The sequence below is a fragment of the Oppia nitens genome, unplaced genomic scaffold, assembly GCF_028296485.1.
Source record: "Oppia nitens isolate AA-2021 unplaced genomic scaffold, nextdenovo-longstitch-racon4-pilon3 scaffold4_pilon_pilon_pilon, whole genome shotgun sequence".
Lineage (NCBI taxonomy): Eukaryota > Metazoa > Arthropoda > Arachnida > Sarcoptiformes > Oppiidae > Oppia > Oppia nitens.
Window position 1 is genome coordinate 8,292,737 of NW_026533232.1, and position 19,562 is coordinate 8,312,298.

At 27.9% G+C, this 19,562-nt stretch overlaps 3 protein-coding genes across 3 annotated transcripts in view; 1 reads left to right on the forward strand and 2 right to left on the reverse strand.

Annotated features, from left to right (window-relative positions):
- The window catches only part of LOC128959428 (myb-related protein B-like), a 395,191-nt gene that overhangs the window by 61,370 nt on the left and 314,259 nt on the right, over positions 1 to 19,562 (forward strand). The gene's annotated exons all lie outside the window — the stretch shown is intronic.
- LOC128959430 (RUN domain-containing protein 1-like) lies at positions 704 to 4,508 on the reverse strand. Its single transcript, XM_054305378.1, has 9 exons — positions 4,487 to 4,508; positions 3,729 to 4,068; positions 3,069 to 3,437; positions 2,729 to 2,994; positions 2,560 to 2,650; positions 2,240 to 2,482; positions 1,290 to 1,690; positions 1,024 to 1,214; positions 704 to 948 (listed from the first exon to the last, which is right to left on the reverse strand). Exons 2-9 carry the CDS (start codon positions 3,937 to 3,939, stop codon positions 747 to 749), a joined length of 1,974 nt encoding a protein of 657 aa, XP_054161353.1. The 5' UTR covers positions 3,940 to 4,068; positions 4,487 to 4,508; the 3' UTR covers positions 704 to 746.
- LOC128959436 (serine--tRNA ligase, mitochondrial-like) lies at positions 12,762 to 16,390 on the reverse strand. Its single transcript, XM_054305389.1, has 3 exons — positions 15,770 to 16,390; positions 14,867 to 15,166; positions 12,762 to 13,488 (listed from the first exon to the last, which is right to left on the reverse strand). Exons 1-3 carry the CDS (start codon positions 16,245 to 16,247, stop codon positions 13,163 to 13,165), a joined length of 1,104 nt encoding a protein of 367 aa, XP_054161364.1. The 5' UTR covers positions 16,248 to 16,390; the 3' UTR covers positions 12,762 to 13,162.

The following is a 19,562-nucleotide window of genomic DNA, read 5'->3' on the forward strand; positions in this document are numbered from 1 at the left end:
AAAATATACAAATATATTTTGCTTGGGAATTGATAACCGGTTTATAACTGAGATTTATGCGGAGTTTCCCTTTTATTTTGTGTAACTTTTATGTTTATTTCAGGCAATAATAATAATAATAAAAATTTCATTTCCCTTTATGTTTAGAGTTCAAAGTTGAAAGTTTTTTGTTTGTTTGTTTGTTACTGGTTGTATTTGGCATATTGATAACCCCATAGTAACAGGTAGTTTCATGAACCCCATAGTCCATGAGCCCATACCTGAGATAATGAACCCGTGCTTTAATAAAAAAAAATACATATTAGTTTTTACATTATTTTTAATTATTATTATTATTATTGTTATTATATGATTGATAAGTAGTCGACAAAAAATAAAAATTATTGGACTTTATAAATCACATGAATATGATAACAACAAAAATGATACAATTTTATCATTTTTTTAATTAAATTAACAATGAACACAGTTTGGTTAATAATATACATAATAATAATAAAAAAATGACAATTTAAAAAACAATTCAATAAAATGTGGCAAATAATTATAACAAAAATAAAATAATGTTTAACATAAATATATATATATATAAAAATAAAACACAATTTCAAAAATAAATCAATGTATGAAAAAATACAATAATTATTATTTGTTTAAACATTAAAATTAATTTACATTATTGTAAATTACAATTGAGTTAATGAATAATCTGTTTCCAACTATATATCTAATGGCAAAACATATGCTTAGAAGACGTCGTGTATATTTTGCAATTGTCTGATCGCCAAATCGGTCGGCAAATGAAACCGAACTTCCGATAGTTTGTCCAGAGCTCGGAGTGTATCATCAAAACCTGTGGACACGATATACGACCAGTTGTCATAAAAATTTTCAACAATTGTACGACTTTTCACTATAAGTCTTAGCCATTGACATAGTTTTCCTTCACTATAATAATATAATAAGATATATATTATATATAATAAAAACATTTACTAAAACATTAATTATTCATTTAAGTACTTAAGAGCCGCGCAAACAAAAGCCTTAAAATGTGAGTCAGGACTGCGCTTAAGTCTTGTGTGCGATTCAATGATGTCGTCAATACATGACAGTAATGTCTGTTTAGGTGTGATGGCCAGTCCTCCAACAATTTCTAAGTTAAACGATTGGGACAGTCGTCTAGCGGGACATGAGTTATATTTAAGTCCATTCTAACAGTTAAAATAAACATTTAAAAATTAGTCATTAATTTAGACATAAGTAGCATATTATTTAAAATGTTATACTTTAAGCTCATAATATTTGAGTAGGACATCCCAGGCGTGCATCTGTCGGGGCACTAAATGGGAACGGGTAGAGAAACAGCCCCAACTCAACAACGACGTCGCCGACACGTCGCTCACAAAGTCGTCGCCGGTATTACCGCTGAGACCGTGCTGTAGAAGATCTCGGAGAGCTGTGGCCAAGTCTTTACGTACGGTCGATATGAGCTTTTCGGTGCACAACAGATTAGTAGGCGTCTCATCCGAATCGGACGTATAGTCCGAATCGTTGGAATGTTTCTCCTGATAAATGGCCAAAATGCGGTCAATGGCCAACTCGAGTCGTGCCCTGAGGTCACCCCAATGGTTGCCTTTTGAAGATTTTTTTAGTATATTTCTCTCAAAGTGTCGGCCATTCATAGGACCTTCAAATAAAAAAAAATAATATGATAAGTGATAAGTAGTATAATAAAAATGTCACTAATTTATCAAATAATTTATTGTTTTCATTATCATAACTTAATCGATAAAATAAAGTCTCTTTAATATAATTGCTATGGATTTGAATAACACAATTTGTTAGTACTTTTATTTTTAATGTTATAATACTATTACTGAATACTGTATGTATAAGTCATATGTTTGCATTAAGTTAGTTAATTAAAATAAATTGAGGCAATAATAGATACTATTAAAAAAAAAGTCGTTACCATTAATGGCATCAAATAATATGACCGCAAACTCATTAGGTATTAGTTTAAGCGGAAAACTTTTAATATTATAATTTATAATTTATAAACTTTATAAAATAACAACAACAATGCAACTAATAATCATTAAATTCGTAGCTTTATATTGTAGTTACTTATCAAACTAAATTAGATTTGTTAGTTAGTATAGTAAACTAAAATCTAAACTATAAATTTAAAAAAAAACAAAATCTATAAAAATTTTTACATCAAACTATGCCTTACCATTACAACCGAACTGTGCAAATGTAAACACTTGTAGTATAGTCAGCGCCCGTCTAATCATTTTGATGGCCGTTTCGTTGGCGTCATCGTCCTTATGGTTATTACAATTATTCTTCGACTTCTTATTTCTATCGTTGTGTCGATTTTGCATGTCTTGTGCTTTCAATGGATCGTACATTTCAACTGATTTCTGACAATTGCCATGAAGTGGACAATCACACGAACACTTTTCTTGTTCTTCACCTGAAAACAATATATTAGATAATTAATTCATTAATTTCTATCATCTGATATACAATTATTGTACTGTAAATACAAACCCTGAAGAAATTGTATAAATCTTTCTAAATCTGTAATTTGTGTCTTCAGTTGACCGACTAATTGTTCTTTCATTATAACAGGATTTACTATCTGTTGAAATAATAATTATTATTAAAAAAACAATTCAATCGCAAATTGAATCAATGATTTCATCAATAGATATCGTACTTCACGTATAGCTTTGTCCACTTGTTTTCTAAGTTCATCTGTCGTACATTTATCTAATTCATCGATATTTAGTGATAATTTGCCCTTTAATTGCTCGATAATAACTGTCTGTTTTTCTATGAGCATCGATGATGGTATGGACTCGTGATCACCCGTTTCGTAGGCATACTTCTCCAGATCTTCTAACTGTTCCTTAAGTTTTTCAATCAATTCTTTTTGTTTGTTTCGTTGCAATTCAAGTGTATCTTCAGTTACCTTATGTTCGCCTAAATCAATCACCAAAAAATAATAACAGATATTATTAATAATATTTCCGATATAAATAATAACAGTTGTATACCATCTTCCTTATCATTCATGAGATCGATTTGTGGTTGTCTTATATCAGGTATGCCTCGATTGGCAAACTGTTCCAACTCTTTGAGCAGATCCTCTCGCTGGTCATCATTGGCGTCAACAATCTGTTTGAGTCTAAGCTGGACCTGAGCAAAGTGTGAGGTCAGTGCCATAAGTGATGTGTTCAACATCTCCTGTTCCTCTTCCAATTGTCTCAATCGGTTCGGCGACATCTGATTGTCGCCCATCAGATCAAACTCGGTGTAGCCATCGGTGTCGTCATACTCTGAATCACACGAACAGTACTTCATTTGCTGGTCAAACACATCCTCATTGCCATTCACCACGTCTTGGGTATCACTTTTGGTGTCAACTGTTTTATTTTGATAAAAATTTATCGTTAATATTCATTCATTGATTAAAATATATACAAAATTAGGTTTTATTATATTAAATTTATACTGTAATTAATTAAAAATATATAATAAACAAATAACAGCATTAATTTTAATATTATTTTCAAATTTAGTGATAATTAACTAATATATTTTAAATGCAATATTGTTGTTAAATTAATATTTTTTTATATAAACCAATATAAACATTAAAATAAATTGAAATGAAATATTTTACTAATGAAATATAATAAAAAAAATAGACTTACTTTCATCGAGACTACTATTGCAGTGATAATCAATGAGTATATCGTTGGCGACAACAGTCACCACCTTATTGTCATCAATGACTTGTCCATCACTGGCATCACCGACACAACTGTCGACAATTGAGCTCAACTGACGTGTGGCCAACTCATCGACAGTCGATTGTTGACTATTACTGTCGTTAATGGCAATCATTGGTTCCGTCAGATCCATAACATCTGTTTATTTCGTGAGGATATATAGTGTAGGATATGATATGTGTTGCCATTCATTGAAAACAAAAATTCATTTCATATGGCATTTCATTGGTGTCACTCAATCATTCAATTCTGTACTCTCTATCTATACATTACAGTGAAAACAAAAAATTAATGCACAGAATATTATACACTATTATTATTATAGCTATACTACTATTTATAATGTTATAAATATTATATAATATAAACCATATTTTTGATACATATATATACTATATACATATATATTGTATATACAAGTTGTATAATACAACCCACACATAGTGTATGCACGAGTTTAGAATATTATCTAAGTGTTAAATATTTGTTTAATACCATTATTATTAATACACTCATAATGTGTATATCCTATAATAAAATAATTATGAATTCTAGACAAAAATATAGCTAAATCTCTGTTTATGTGTTTAACTATTGACAGATGTTTTATTAAAAAATAATGAAAAACGATAGAGAGAAACAAAATTAGAGAAAAGGTATGATATTATTTGGTAACGTACCTCACGATAGCTTCCTTTACCTTTTAAATATATTATGAGTGTATAGAAACCAAAAATTCAAAATAATCTTATAATCATTTTACAACGAATATAATTTACTGTATATACAGTATAATTAAGTATAAGTTTTTAGTATGAGTACAGAAAAAACGACAAATATTTATGTATTAAATTAAAAGGTTAATATTGAAGGGAAGTGGTATATAAAAATTTGTTTCTAAACTATACTCATAATATATGGCACAGTTTGCTGGTGCTTATGGATTGTATAAAATAATTGTTGTCGATGTCTGTTATATGTTAAGTGGTAGTGTAATGTCTGAAAAAATGTAATATCAAATGTTAAAAGATTTTTATATATAAATTTTTATTTGTCGCTCAGGTTTTTTTTAAACATTCAAATGGGGTTTTCTCTACTAATTTGTTTGCTTTTCAGTTATTTCTGTTTTTGTGAGACACGACAAGTACTATACCAATGGCTGTGTGACGGGAATCGACTAAAAAACATGATTTGCGTCAATGAATGGCACTGTTGTGTCATCGGCACAGAGATCTTGCGTACAAAATCTCTATGGAAATAATCTCTCTAACAGTCTCTCTCTAACAGTCTCTCTCTAACAGTCTCTCTCTAACAGTCTCTCTCTAACAGTCTCTCTCTCTCTCTCTCTCTTACTCACTCACTCACTCACTCACTCACTCACTCACTCACTCACTCACTCACTCAATCACTCACTCACTCACTCACTCACTCACTCACTCACTCACTCACTCACTCACTCACTCACTCACTCACTCACTCACTCACTCACTCACTCACACACACACACACACACTCACTCACTCGCTCACAAGCACTGGTATCTTTACTCAGTTATTTTAAATGTATGGTAGTGTTGGTAACCATTGGACTATCGATTTTCTGGTCTCTCTTTTAACTAATAATTCTATACTATATTCCTAACGGCAGAATCCCTTATCCACAAGCATTAGATCAGTTATAATACTATAAATATATGTATGTCTATGTGTGTGTGTGTGTGTGTGTGTGTGTGTGTGTGTGTGTGTGTGTGTATGTGTGTGTGTGTGTGTGTGTGTGTGAGTGCGTGTATGAGTATGTGTGTGAGTGTGTGTGTGTGTTTATGTCAGTGTGTATGTGCTATTTATATGCCATTCTCTCCCTTTTCCTTCCCTTTAAACCACTTTTATATGTGTGCATCACTTTAGAAACACATTGCAACACAATATTCAACGCTCAAAACATTCATCTCATGCCTATCCATCCCTTTCCTTCTATTTATACATAAGCCGTATCTAAGAGTTAGTGTCAGTTTCACTGCCAATGAATCACTAAATAAAGGGATATATATATATATATTCACCGATAATTAATTGCAAACAATTATAAAACTCAATAATAACGGCACAAAAAAAACATTATTCTTTTGTTTGTAAAACTATCTAATTTAACAAACAAACACACACACACACACACACACACACACACACACACATACACACACACACACATACAAACACACACATACAAACACATGCACATACATACACATGCACACAAATACACATACATGCACACACATACAAACACATGCACACACACACATACAAACACATGCACATACATACACATACACACAAATACACACAAATACACACATATACACACACATATACACACACATATACACACATACATATACATATAGTACATACATACACCTCACATAAAACAGCAAAAATAATTAATGAGAACAATCATTAAATTTTTTTAGACAAAAAATAACACAACAAACAATAAACTATATAATAGACATACCATTAAAGTCGTGTAAATTTATAATATATTTTGTGTTAATATTTGCACAAAATCTTTGCCTCCTCTTTATATAATATATACAACAGACAGTACAACACACACACACACACACACACACACACACACACAGTCAGCGACACAATGTATATAAAACAACACAATATCTCTAATAAAAAAAACTAAAAGCAATAATGAAAATGAAAAATCAAATCACAATCATTACAAAATAAGTGTTATATACAGTATATACTGTATATATGTGTGTGTACAGTATGTATGTACTGTACTATTTCAAGTGTGTTTGTTTGACACAACTTTTCATTATTATAACTGTGTTTTGCAATAAACAAATCATTGAAACGGAAATATTTTTTCTCAATACAATTTGTGTGATTATATACCGTATAGTATGAAATAATTTTTGTTTTTTTCAATTTACAAATAGATATTAAATAAAATTTAGATTTTTCTACTATTAATATTATTATTATAAAAATATCATTATTCACTGATACATACAATATATAATAACTGCAGAATATTCTCTACTATTATTTCGATTAAATTCCCAAACCTTGTTGTAAAACTGACATATAATTTATAATATAAACATTTATTTATAGTCAATTCATAAATTTTATGTGTCATTGAAAATATAACATAAGGTATAACATGAAAAAACTTGACATAAATTTAATTAATAATATCATATGTAATTCAGTTAAACTCATTTTTAAATTAAATTTATATCAAATGAAATAAAAATAAAATAATGAGTTTGATTACAAGTAATATATCATAGTTTTAAAAAAATGTTTAAAAATTAAATCATTTTTTTCTTTAAATATATAATAAATTTTATTTTATAGCACATTTATATGGCTTATAAACTTTTATTTCAAATATTACTATAATTTAATTAATATTTTTATCTCTAAATGCTATAATTCATGAAATAAATTCATAAAATCTAATAACGTTTAAATAGCATAGCTATTTCATATTAAATATGTACTGTATTACAAACATATGCAATATAATTATTAATTATTTATGGCAACTAAATGTAAAACAATTTAAAATAAATGAGAAGGATGATTTAAACTTTTACTGTTAAAATTATAATAACGTTAACTGAAAATAAAAATGTATTTTTTGCAAATCAATTTCATATGAAAAAAAATTATATATCAGATTATAATTTTTTGATATCAATATTTCACAAAACAAATGGCGAAAGTTATGGCATTTTTTTGACAAATGTTTTCTGATTATTGAATACATCGATCTCTTATCTATTACAATGATTTTTCTCATTTATAACATATACAGACACACATAATATTTTTGTAACAACACTATTATTGAAAAATATTTTTCTCATCTCAAGTGTTAGCAATAGATATATTTTATAGTTGAAAATGTATAGAGAGATAAATAGTTAGATAAATAGACATTGAAGTGATAATATAAAATAGATTACGAGTCCCACAAAAATGATAGATATTTGTCTAACCCATGACCACAGTCTCAATGATTCGTAACTCATTTGATTAATGATAATAATTATACTTTTTTTTATATATATATTTATATATACTGTATATATAAAAACAGCAATCAAATAAATAATTGTTTCATTTACAGTAATGCCATTAATTTAATAATTAAAGCGAGAATATTATCGGCAATTTTTGTTTTGTTATGTTTCAAACAATTGAAAACATAGATTACAAAATTATTTATACTCCAGATATAAACACAATTAATAAGTAAATATATATATATATAAAATAAATAATTTATATATAGCTTATATATACAATATCTATCACACAAAGTATTATCTTCTTTAGGCTTTACGCTGTTGTAGTATTAATACCAGTGTCGGTAATAATCGGATAAATGAGAGACAAAAAAAAGTAATTTCATTGCAAATAGAGAAAGAATAAGTGAAAATGTTTAAAGAGAGTGACAAACAGATAGACAGACAGATAAACAGACAGAGAGTTAAAGAGAGAGAGAGAAAGAGAGAGAGAGAGAGAGAGAGAGAGAGAGAGAGAGAGAGAGAGAGAGAGACAAAAAATAATTCAATTGAAAATTAAATTAATGCCAAAAGAAATTATATAATCAAAATATAATGAGTTAAATGATGGGAATGAGTTGAAATGAAAAATATAATTATAGTATAACACAAACCCAATTGAGAGGACAAAGCTATGAAAGTCACATATAAATTTATAAGACACACAATTACAGTATAATACTATACTAATATATATATATATATAGTATGTCGAGTCAACTGTAATAACATTCAACATAATTAAAGGCACAAAACTAATCAACAAAAGAGAAAGAGAGAGAAAAAATTGTGAACCAATGTCTGGCAATTAGGAGCTATGAGTGAACAACACTAAGAAAAACTGAGCGATAATTTAATTTATATGTGCACTTCAAACAAGGATATCAGCATAAATGAGACACTATTATTGATAAATACATTAAATCAGGCATATTATTCAACATTAGCTAATATAACATTTAAATATTTACTATAATTATATTGAGTTTTTTATTATTGTTTTTGATTAATAACAATAAAATAAAATTAAAATAAAATAAAATATAATTTTAAAAGATTAAACAAACTTTTTAATTGTCAAACAGGTGGTATACTCTAATCTATCGTACTATTAAATTGATTTTTTTTGTATATATATATACTGTATAAAATATTAATTATAGTTATGTGATTTACATACAACAAAATTTATAAACAATAATACAGTATTATACATTAAATATAATGGGGCTAAAATAAACAATACATGTGTATTATATTAATCGTAAAAAAATTTATTAATAAAAATATAATAAAAAGGTTTTTAGCCAAATATTAAGCAAACATAAAAGTTAGGTTTTTTTCTTAAGAATTACTGTATAAATAAAAAATTGTTTTACAAAACATAAAATAGTCACAGAATTTAGTTTTTTATATTAAGTTAGGAAAAATTGTTGGTTTGAATTGTGATTAATGATTTTGTTACACAACGTATGGCATGTGTATAGTATATACAGTATATAAATATACAATATATATATATATATATATATACTATTTATATCATATATATTAAGTTTTAGCAAAACTTGGAGAGTGAATATTAAATTAACTCTTTTAGTCGCTTATATAGTGTTTGTTGTGTTATATGAAATTCAATTTACATATAAACTTAAATTGAAAAACAAAATATATTATTAACATTAATGTCTTTAGAGAAATGGAGTGATGGGAAAAGTTTAGGCAATGACTATTTTATATATATATATGTTTGTACTGTATATGTGTGAGCACTGGTAAGTAATAAAGGAAAAGGACTAAAACGTGACAAAATGTATGCAAAAATGCAAGCCATTTGATGGATGAAAGGACCAGTATATACAGTACATATAAATCTAATATACTGTAGTATATGAAAACACATGATTTGTAGATCTGATGATAAAGTTTTTTGTATTGTTTGATTAGACAAAAAAATGTATATTCATATGTAATAATAAAAATAAGAATAGATTTTTTTTAAGTGGATAAATGAAATCAATTTTGCATTAGAAACAAATATCTCTAAATGTCGTAATATTTTATAAATTTTTGTGTATACAGTTTATTATGCTTAGGTATGACACACGCAATGGACATATTACCGATAATATAGCAAATGTTATGCAAACAATTTTTTCAAGCATTTGTCGACAACCAAAAAATGGTTACCAAAAAAAAATAAATAATAATAATAGTCGGAAATGAGTGTAAAAACTGCTTTAAGAAATACATTGACTGAAATAAATGTTATATATATAGTTTATATAGTAATTATTATTTATTTATAAAACATTAGTGGTGGAAGATAAAATATATATATATATATATATATATAGCAATACAAATTGTAATTAAATTCAAATGAAATGAGAGAAAATATCATATATTTATATAAATTTATTAAATAGCAAATGAAGTAATCAAAATTAATGTTTTTTGTGGGCATTAATTTTTTTGTGTCGTCGGATAAGTTTAATCAAACAAAATTGAAAGCACAGAATATATAGTCAATTCTCTCTTTCTCTCTCTTCTCGGAGTAAATGAAAAAAGTTTTTTTCTGTGGTTGTGTTTTGAAAAAAAATGTTTTTTTGATTAATGAATACATCGATCTCTTTGGATAGTCTCGTCTCGCTATCCGTTTATAACGCTTTTTATATACAAGTAATATACTGTATATAATAGACACAATACATATACCGTATGTAACACTTATTGGAAATGTATTTTTCATTTCAGAGAGAGAGAGAGAGAGAGAGAGAGAGAGAGAGAGAGAGAGAGAAATTTTTATATAAATTTTTATATATGGAGTAAAAGCGTGAGATGAGAGATGAGATGATAAAGAATATGTTAGACTAGAGATGATAGAGAGACAGACAGACAGACAGACGGACAGAAGTTGTGAAGTCATTATATTTGGTGAATGAGTAAAAAGTTTTTCGGTTTAAGGATTAAGTTAAGCGATGAAAAAACATGTCTCCATTTGGTTGATAAAGACAGGGATGAAAATGCAGTGATTTTCTTTTGGTTTGACAAACAATTTATGACACATCTCTTCAAAAGTATGTCTATGAGTCCTCATGATTAAGGCTAAGAGTGACTGATATACCACTCAAACAAACAAAAAACAATGGCTTCACTATTATATATAAACAATATTAGATTATATCTAAAATAAATACAAAATATAATGACTTATCGATATTTTATTTATACCACCAGAAAAAAACCAAACAATCAATACCCGAAATGTGAGAAATGAGAAAACCAAACAAAATCAGAAAAATGATAATAAATTAACGTTTGAATTGAAATGACACCAAAACAGCAAAGTTTGGTTACCATTTAGTTACCATTAAATACAATATATATAACATAAAACAAAGACATCAATAATAAAATTGCTAAGAGAGAGAGAGAGAGAGAGAGAGAGAGAGAGAGAGAGAGAGAGAGAGAGAGAGAGAGAGAGAGAGAGAGAGAGAGAGAGAGTTATAAACTATAATTATGTGCAACTATTATTATAGCGATATTTTTGGCTTCAAAAAACATTGAAAAATAATTTTTTCATGAAAAAATTATATATATATTTCTAATTTGATTGCAAAAAAACAAGAGTAAAACTATAACATTATAGCTGTGATAGACTAACACACAGATGTTTCCCGATGTATGTCTACTATAAGACTAAGCCATTTGTTTGGCACTGATATAAAACATATATATTATAAAACTTTATATCTATAGTAGAGTAAAGCTCTTAAAGCCCATTAGTATTTTTTAAACAATTTTAACTTCAATTCACTTAAAAGAGATTTTTATATTTTGGGAAAAAAATTAAATTGATTTTTCTGTTTAAGAAATAAACACAAAAAAAATTTCATTAAACTTATTTCATAAAGTGAAAAATGTATGTTTTTGTGTGTTTAAAACAAAACTGATTATTATTAATATTTTTATTAAATATTATTATTATTTTGAAAACCATAACAACAACAACAAAAAGTTTCACAAAAACTAATAATCACTTTAATAATATATAAATATAAATTTGCATCACATCTTCAATATTTTCGACATAAGAAAATATTATTAATAAAATTATTTAAATTAAATTAGTCATTTGCTTTTTTTTGTTTGACTAAAATAAAAGTAAATTTATTTATTTTTTGTATATGAATTATATTTTATGCAGACTAGTGTTACGTGTTATGAAACTTATGATTAATTATACAAACGTTTATATTTACAGTATATATCAGGGTTAAGCAAGATTTTGGATCTTAGTGGGGATATATTTTGTACTATATTTTATTATTATCTCAATTATCCTAAAATCATATTTTGCTTGTAATATTATGTTTTTCAACAAAAAATTAATATTTTAGTTTTATATTTTTAATAAAATAATCAAATATTTTGATTAATTTGAACTATTTTACTTGTTTTTTTAATAATTAAATTTAAATAAGTATTTAAAACATAATAACTGTTAATTAACAATTATTAATTAAAATTTTAATTTTTTAATATGGAAAATTTTCATTTTAAATTTTAGGTCTATTTCTCCACGTTTTTAATCGACATTTTTTTATTTGGTCAAAAAAGTCTTGGGGGTTAAATGGCAATACCATACCCTACCCCTTGCTTAACCCTGATATCTATAATTTTTCTATACAAGTCAGTCTACAGATATTTACACACATTTACAGATCCGCTTAAAATATCCGGTATTCACTAAAATAAAATAAAATAAATATATGAAACAAGATTTTGATAAATTAAAAACTAGTGTAAATAACAAAAATAAATAAATTTAAATTTAAATAATTTGTTAGTTTATTATTCTATTATTATTATGTATTTATAAGGGTTAAGCAAAAGAGGGGTAGAGAGTAAAGGCATTTTACCACACTAAGATAGATTTTAAAAAATAAATAAAATGACCCTCTTAAAATTTAGAGTAAACAATAAAAATCTTCACAACAATACCCCTAAGATTTTGTTTGTTTGTCAGTTTACTCCACCCTATACCCCCCCCCCCGCTCTAGAATTGAAGACCTTGCTTAACCCTAAATATTTGTAATTATAACAAACAACTGAAACATTTTGAATACCCGGAGCCAAACAATACAAGCAAATAAAATCTCTCCAAATGTTTTCGCTTACAATTGGATTTTGTTTAGTTTGTCAATAAATCCCTTTAAATATTATGAACGCAATGGATAGTGTGATAATGCGATTATAGGACTACTTGACCGGTGTTTGGTTGGTCAGTGATAGCAAACATTGTTTGTCTTTTATCGATAACTGTCTGTCCATTCATGAATGGTATCAATACGTCTGGTATAACCACTGATCCCTCCCGAGTCTGGTATTGTTCACAGATTGTGATCAACATTCGCGGTACAGCACAGGCAGTACCGTTGACAGTGTGGACAAACATGTCATCATATATTTGATCTGTTTCTTCATTGGCCACAACTGTTCGGTATTTAATATTCAGTCGCTGTGACTGATAGTCCGTACAGTTGGACGCCGACGATATCTCACCCCAAACATCACGACCTGTTAGACAAACAAAACAAAATTAAAACAATAGATTTTGCAAATAATTTACTAAAAAAATATCTGAACAAATAAAAGTAAATATCAATAAATTTAATATTGTTATAAAGTATATATATATATATATATAGAGAGAGAGAGAGAGAGAGAGAGATTCAGGAAATCCAATTTTGCAATTATATAACAAATACATGTACAATAAATAAAAAAAACTATTAAACTACAAATAATGGTACTAATTTATTTTCAAGTCCCTTATAAATTGCAATCACAACAATTGGAGGCATTTTCACTGTGTCTAACCCAACCCCCCTAACCATACCCCACACTGTTTCAACACCCGATAATATATGGTTACCCCTTTTGAGAGCTGTGCTAACACACAAAAAAAGGATTACATTATTCGCACTAATGATGTCTCCTAAATGTCTATCAAAGCCTTTTTCAACGGACTATAAGCGGAAAAATAAGAGAAAAATGAAATCAAAATATCTTTTGTATATAATATATATACTGTATATAAATGTATATATATTTGTAACAAAAAAAATCATTGGAAAATACTAATTAAAGTTTCCTTTAATAGTATTGTTAGAAAAAACTTTCAAGTATTTAAAGGTCTAAAGCCCTTAAAAATCGATTTGTGAGAGCAATAAATACAGCAAATCTATAATATATTATTACATATACAGTACTACTGTATTGTAAACTTTATATATCAGATTTTCTTTATAATATAAAAAATATCGTTTTACAGACAAAATTGTAGACTCAAAAAAATAAATATAAGTATTGAAAACTTCAAAAGAAAATGTATTTAATCTGAAATCTAAAAGAAAGACAAACAGAAAGAAAGAAAGAGATTTATGTGTCTGTAGTAGTGTTTTGGCTAACATTTGTACAGAATATTAGCCATATTTTTATGGTCACCCAGTTATCACCTAATTATAAAAGTATTATTACTTTTCCTGTTGTTTTATTTTTTCGGTGATAAAGTGTTTTTGAAAGCAAAAAAAACCCCTTATTATCGATAATAACGTTTGAATCGCGTTTTCAAAGACGTTAACAACAGTCACCCGAAAAAAACACAAATATTATTAGATATAAAGTATAGTATAAGTGACTAATTCAACAAATAATAAGTTATCGATTGGATGTATGGTATACACCGAAAGTGCTAACATTTATATAGTATATATATATATATAGTATTTATGTTAGTATAATATATACTAACACCACAAATAAAGGAATGGTATGTAAGAAATGGAAAATCAATATTAATGTTTGTTGGGATTTAAAGGAGAGACAAGAAAAGTAGTTTCTGGTGTCTGGATGTATCAATTTAAGACAATTTTGACAAACACTGATCCCTTACCTGGCATGTATGCCTCGATATCAAACTTTTTATTGGCCGATACGCCCAACTCGTGATCGGGCATATCGACCAAACGAAAATGTAGGCCTAACTCGAGGAACAATGACTTCTGGATGTCGACAAATTGGTTGAGCATTTGGTCGGACAGTGTTCTGTCGGTTATAGCAAACATTTCGACTTTATTGAAATAGTGGACCCGATAGAGACCCCAATTTTCTTTGGTGTGTTTGCTTTCCGCACGATAGCATCGGCTCATTGAACAGTACTTTTTCGGTAAGTCTTCCATCGATAGTGTTTCGCCTGTTGTCGGGTCGATAATCAAACAGTAATACAGTATATATAAGTTATATATCTATGTACACACTATATTATATGCCATATGTTGTTCATATAAAGTGTATTTAACTTGTAATATATTGTGTGTGTGTGTGTGTGTGARAGAGAGAGAGAGAGAGAGAGAGAGAGAGAGAGAGAGAGAGAGAGAGAGAGAAGCAAACAAATAAAAAAGCGAGAAAATTGTGAAAAATTATGACAATATTTCAAAACAAATACAAAAAAAACTAATATAACTAAAGTATAAGTAAACGTAACCTAAAAGAAAGTCGACTAAAAATGTCAAAAGATAGGCCACTAAGGGATCGGTAGTCTATATGTTTGCAGTGATGAACACAAACAGTTGCAAAATATAACTATGTATTCAATGAAGAAATAAAAAATCTTAAATAAAAAGTGCTTTTTTCGGTCCAATTCAAGCAAAAGTCATTTGTTTGACTTATATCTGATATCAAACAAAACGGTAGACATTATGTTATAAATACACTGTTTTACTGTATATTATATAACGTATGACACATAATATCTATTGCCAACACTTATGGTCATTGTATAAGAGCCGATACTAACCGATATTGAAGGCGGCCAACGGCTGTTCGGCCGTTCCGATCAAACATACTCTATCGTCACCAACCATTCGGTACACTTGCGACCGCTGGCCATCAGGACTGAAACCACAGGCGGTCATAATGTCGGAGTACAACAACTGAGGCACGACTACCGGCTCGAAGCCGTACACGCGGACCAACTGTCGGATTGTCCATCGTATGAGTGCCCGTTCAAGTCGGACCAAATCGGCGACCAATGCGTAACTGTTTTTGCCGCCGACTACACCCAAATTGCCAGCATTTCTGTCCGCCAAATATAAAAGACCCAACTTTTGCATCAATGTCTCGGCTTTTTGCGGCTCAAAATCAAACTGACGTTCAGTGCCGACCGTCTCAATAACCCGATAGTCATTGCCAGTGGACTCCTGTCTGACAAACTGTTTCAATGATGATGAGCGACACATTGCTGGCCACCGACGGGCGAGTGACCAATAGTTCATTGTTTGATCTCAATTGTCGGCTGATATTACCGGCAAAAATCATGCGAATATTATCGGTAAATAAAGTTGACCACCGATTGGCTGTTGAATATACGGGAAGACAAACACGTTTGAAATCAATGACAAAAAACACTTATTTTTTAAAACTTTATTTTTTTTAAATTTATATGAAATGTAATTAAATAACAAAAAAAATACAAATTTTTAATTTATATGAAATTTATAGTAAAAAAAAATATTGAAAACATTGTAAACATTTAAAAAGTAAATACAATTCACAAATAATGTATTGTTTGCAACAAATTTTTATAATATTAATTAATTTTAATAATTAATATATATTTGTAAAAAAATGATTTACATAAATAAATTTTTTTTAAAAATCAAATAAAAAATTAATCAAGTTTATTTATTATTTTTGTAATTTTCATATATATTATTTAATTTAATTTTATAATACTCTGTTAATATGGTATTATAAAATTACCATGCGTCAAATTCAATGTGTATACATAAATGACGTATAAGGTTAGTGATAAATTTATATTGTATTGTGTGCTAATACATGTATACATGTTGTATATATTGTATAAAAATATTGATTTTTTTGCTCAAATAACTATAACCGGGGAGAGAGTGAGACACTGGCTTTATATACCATTTATTTTATTGGATGATAAATGTCATTATATACACAATATATATATATATATATATAGAGTATATATTTTATTAATTTATAAGTTTATTTTTAATTTAAATAATGAAATATATATTTATTCAACACATTATTAAATTTTGTAATTTGCATGCATTAAACACTGGGTTTAGTTTCTTCTGTAAAATACTAATAAAATATATATATATATATATATTTAATGTATATTTTAAAGTAACAAAAATATGTACTATATTTAAATATATAAAATTTATAAAAAAATATATTAAAAAATTAGATTTATATATTATGTTGATTGTATGGCGTTATTTAATATATAGATTATGATAGTTATTATTAGATTATATTATGTATATATTATTGAATAGCTTAGTGAACAAAAGGTTAAGTTTATTGACTGACTTCTATATATAGATAGATAGATGAAAAAATTGCTTATATAAGTGAATTATACGGTTTTACCAATTGGTCTCTCAATGTACTCATGTGAATGTATAATGAATATAAATTGATGATACCGTATGGTTCTCATGTAGAAGCAGCACAAGTAGATTGATTTTGTTGTTGATGGTGGTAGTGGTGGTACTGTGTTAATAGTCATCCACCCGCCCTTATCAGTTCTCCGTCCAGCTCTCTAATAACGGTCTGGACAGCGGAAATGATAAGGAGACGAGGAGACCGCATAAATGACCAGTTTTTTGTGGGGAGATTGGAGGTGGGGTAGGATGGGATGGGTGGGGTAGTCCATGGGTTAGTCCATACAAATGATGTCAAAATAATATCGTAATAATAATGATGAGTAACAATAATTTAGTATATAATTTTTTTTTTAAATACAAAGTATTAAATGTATATTTAAAAAATATTAGTAATTTATTCTATTATTATATATATTTATTTATTATAACAATATTGTATAGTAAATTGAATTGTTGTAAATTGTTATTTGTATAACTAAATTAGACAATATGGCAAATATATGGTCTGATAGTTGTTTATAAAGCAATTATTTAAGGGGTTTCCCGTGTTGTATGGTGTGGTCATCACCAACAAACAGTATATTTGTTAATAACTGGCAATAATAATAAAAACAGTGATATAATTATCGTATCACTCACTCACCCACTCTTTCTTTATTTGATTGCTTCAATACAATATAAATATAAATAGATATATAAATTATACAATACGTTATATATATATACAGTATATGTATATTATAAATCATTATCACTTTAATATATGATATTAGTCATTCTCTCGCAGTATATTTTCTCCCAGTGCGAGAACCACCATCACTGCCATCAAAATAATTTACAATATTATACAATATATACTGTATATCAAAATCACCATTTATACAACTGTGCAAAAAAAAAGTTTAAACACAGCGTGTAATGTATATCATGGATATACGGAATACAATATATATATATATATTTTTAGTAAGGCTATTGAGAAATCAAATAAACACAAAAATTTTTGTTGGTTTTGTGTGTTTGGGGTATCAAATGGTTTTCTCCTATCTTTACTGTTGGCATTCACTGATCATCAGAAAACACATATTATATAATAGAGAAAAGGCATAGCTGAGCACATAGAGCACAGGTAGTATCATATTCGCCGACACATACACTGAGAATAACACACACAAAGAGCTGAACATAGAATATAATACAACAACACATAGAAAGAGGAGAGAGAGATGTGAACTGAAAGAAAGGGAGGAGAGAATTGAGTGAACAGAATGGATGGATATAAGTGCGAAACGGGAGGATAGATGTGAGGGAAAGGCTCACTGAGAGATAGGCCATACAGTGAGGGAACGGGAGAAAGAATTAATGGTCTTTTCTAGGCGTGTGTTGAGATGCGCTCTACAGAATGAATTGAGAATATTATATCGATCGCCCTGTGCTCTATGCTCTGTGTATTTGAGCCGTGTTAGAGCACAGGGAGGTTAAGCATTGAACATTGAATTAAAGGCAGATAGAGAGAGAGAGAGACAGAGAGAGAGAGAGAGAGAGAGAGAGAGAGAGAGAGAGAGAGAGAGAGAGAGAGAGAGATGAGAACAGAGAGAAATAAACAGAGATCAGAGAGAGAGAGAGAGAGAGAGAGAGAGAGAGAGAGAGAGAGAGAGAGAGAGCACTGGAATGTATTTCAGGTGAAATATAATTATAGATAGTTTTAATGTGTACACAGAAATTTGATTATATGTTTTGTCAACACATTTATATATTAATATTGAGAGATATACCATATTATGTTATACAGTATGTCTATATAAACTTATTTTGTATTGTATGTATTTTTTTTATAAAAAATGAGATTATAATAGACAAATGAATTACTAATAATAATCATATAAAAAATAAAGAGTGGATAATAGATTTTATGTGCAAATATCTTACCCTTAATTATCATTGAAAAAAATATATTCCTCTTTGAATGGTCTAACAAATCTAATCTCAATTATATCATTGCAATAAAAAGTAAATGCAAATATATATATATATACAGTATATATATATATTTAAAGTATATAACTATTTTGTCCATTGCTTTTGTTATTGTTGTTGTGACTGGTGTTTCTATAATGCTATTAAAGTAATCTTTCATTATATTATTTTAAATATAAT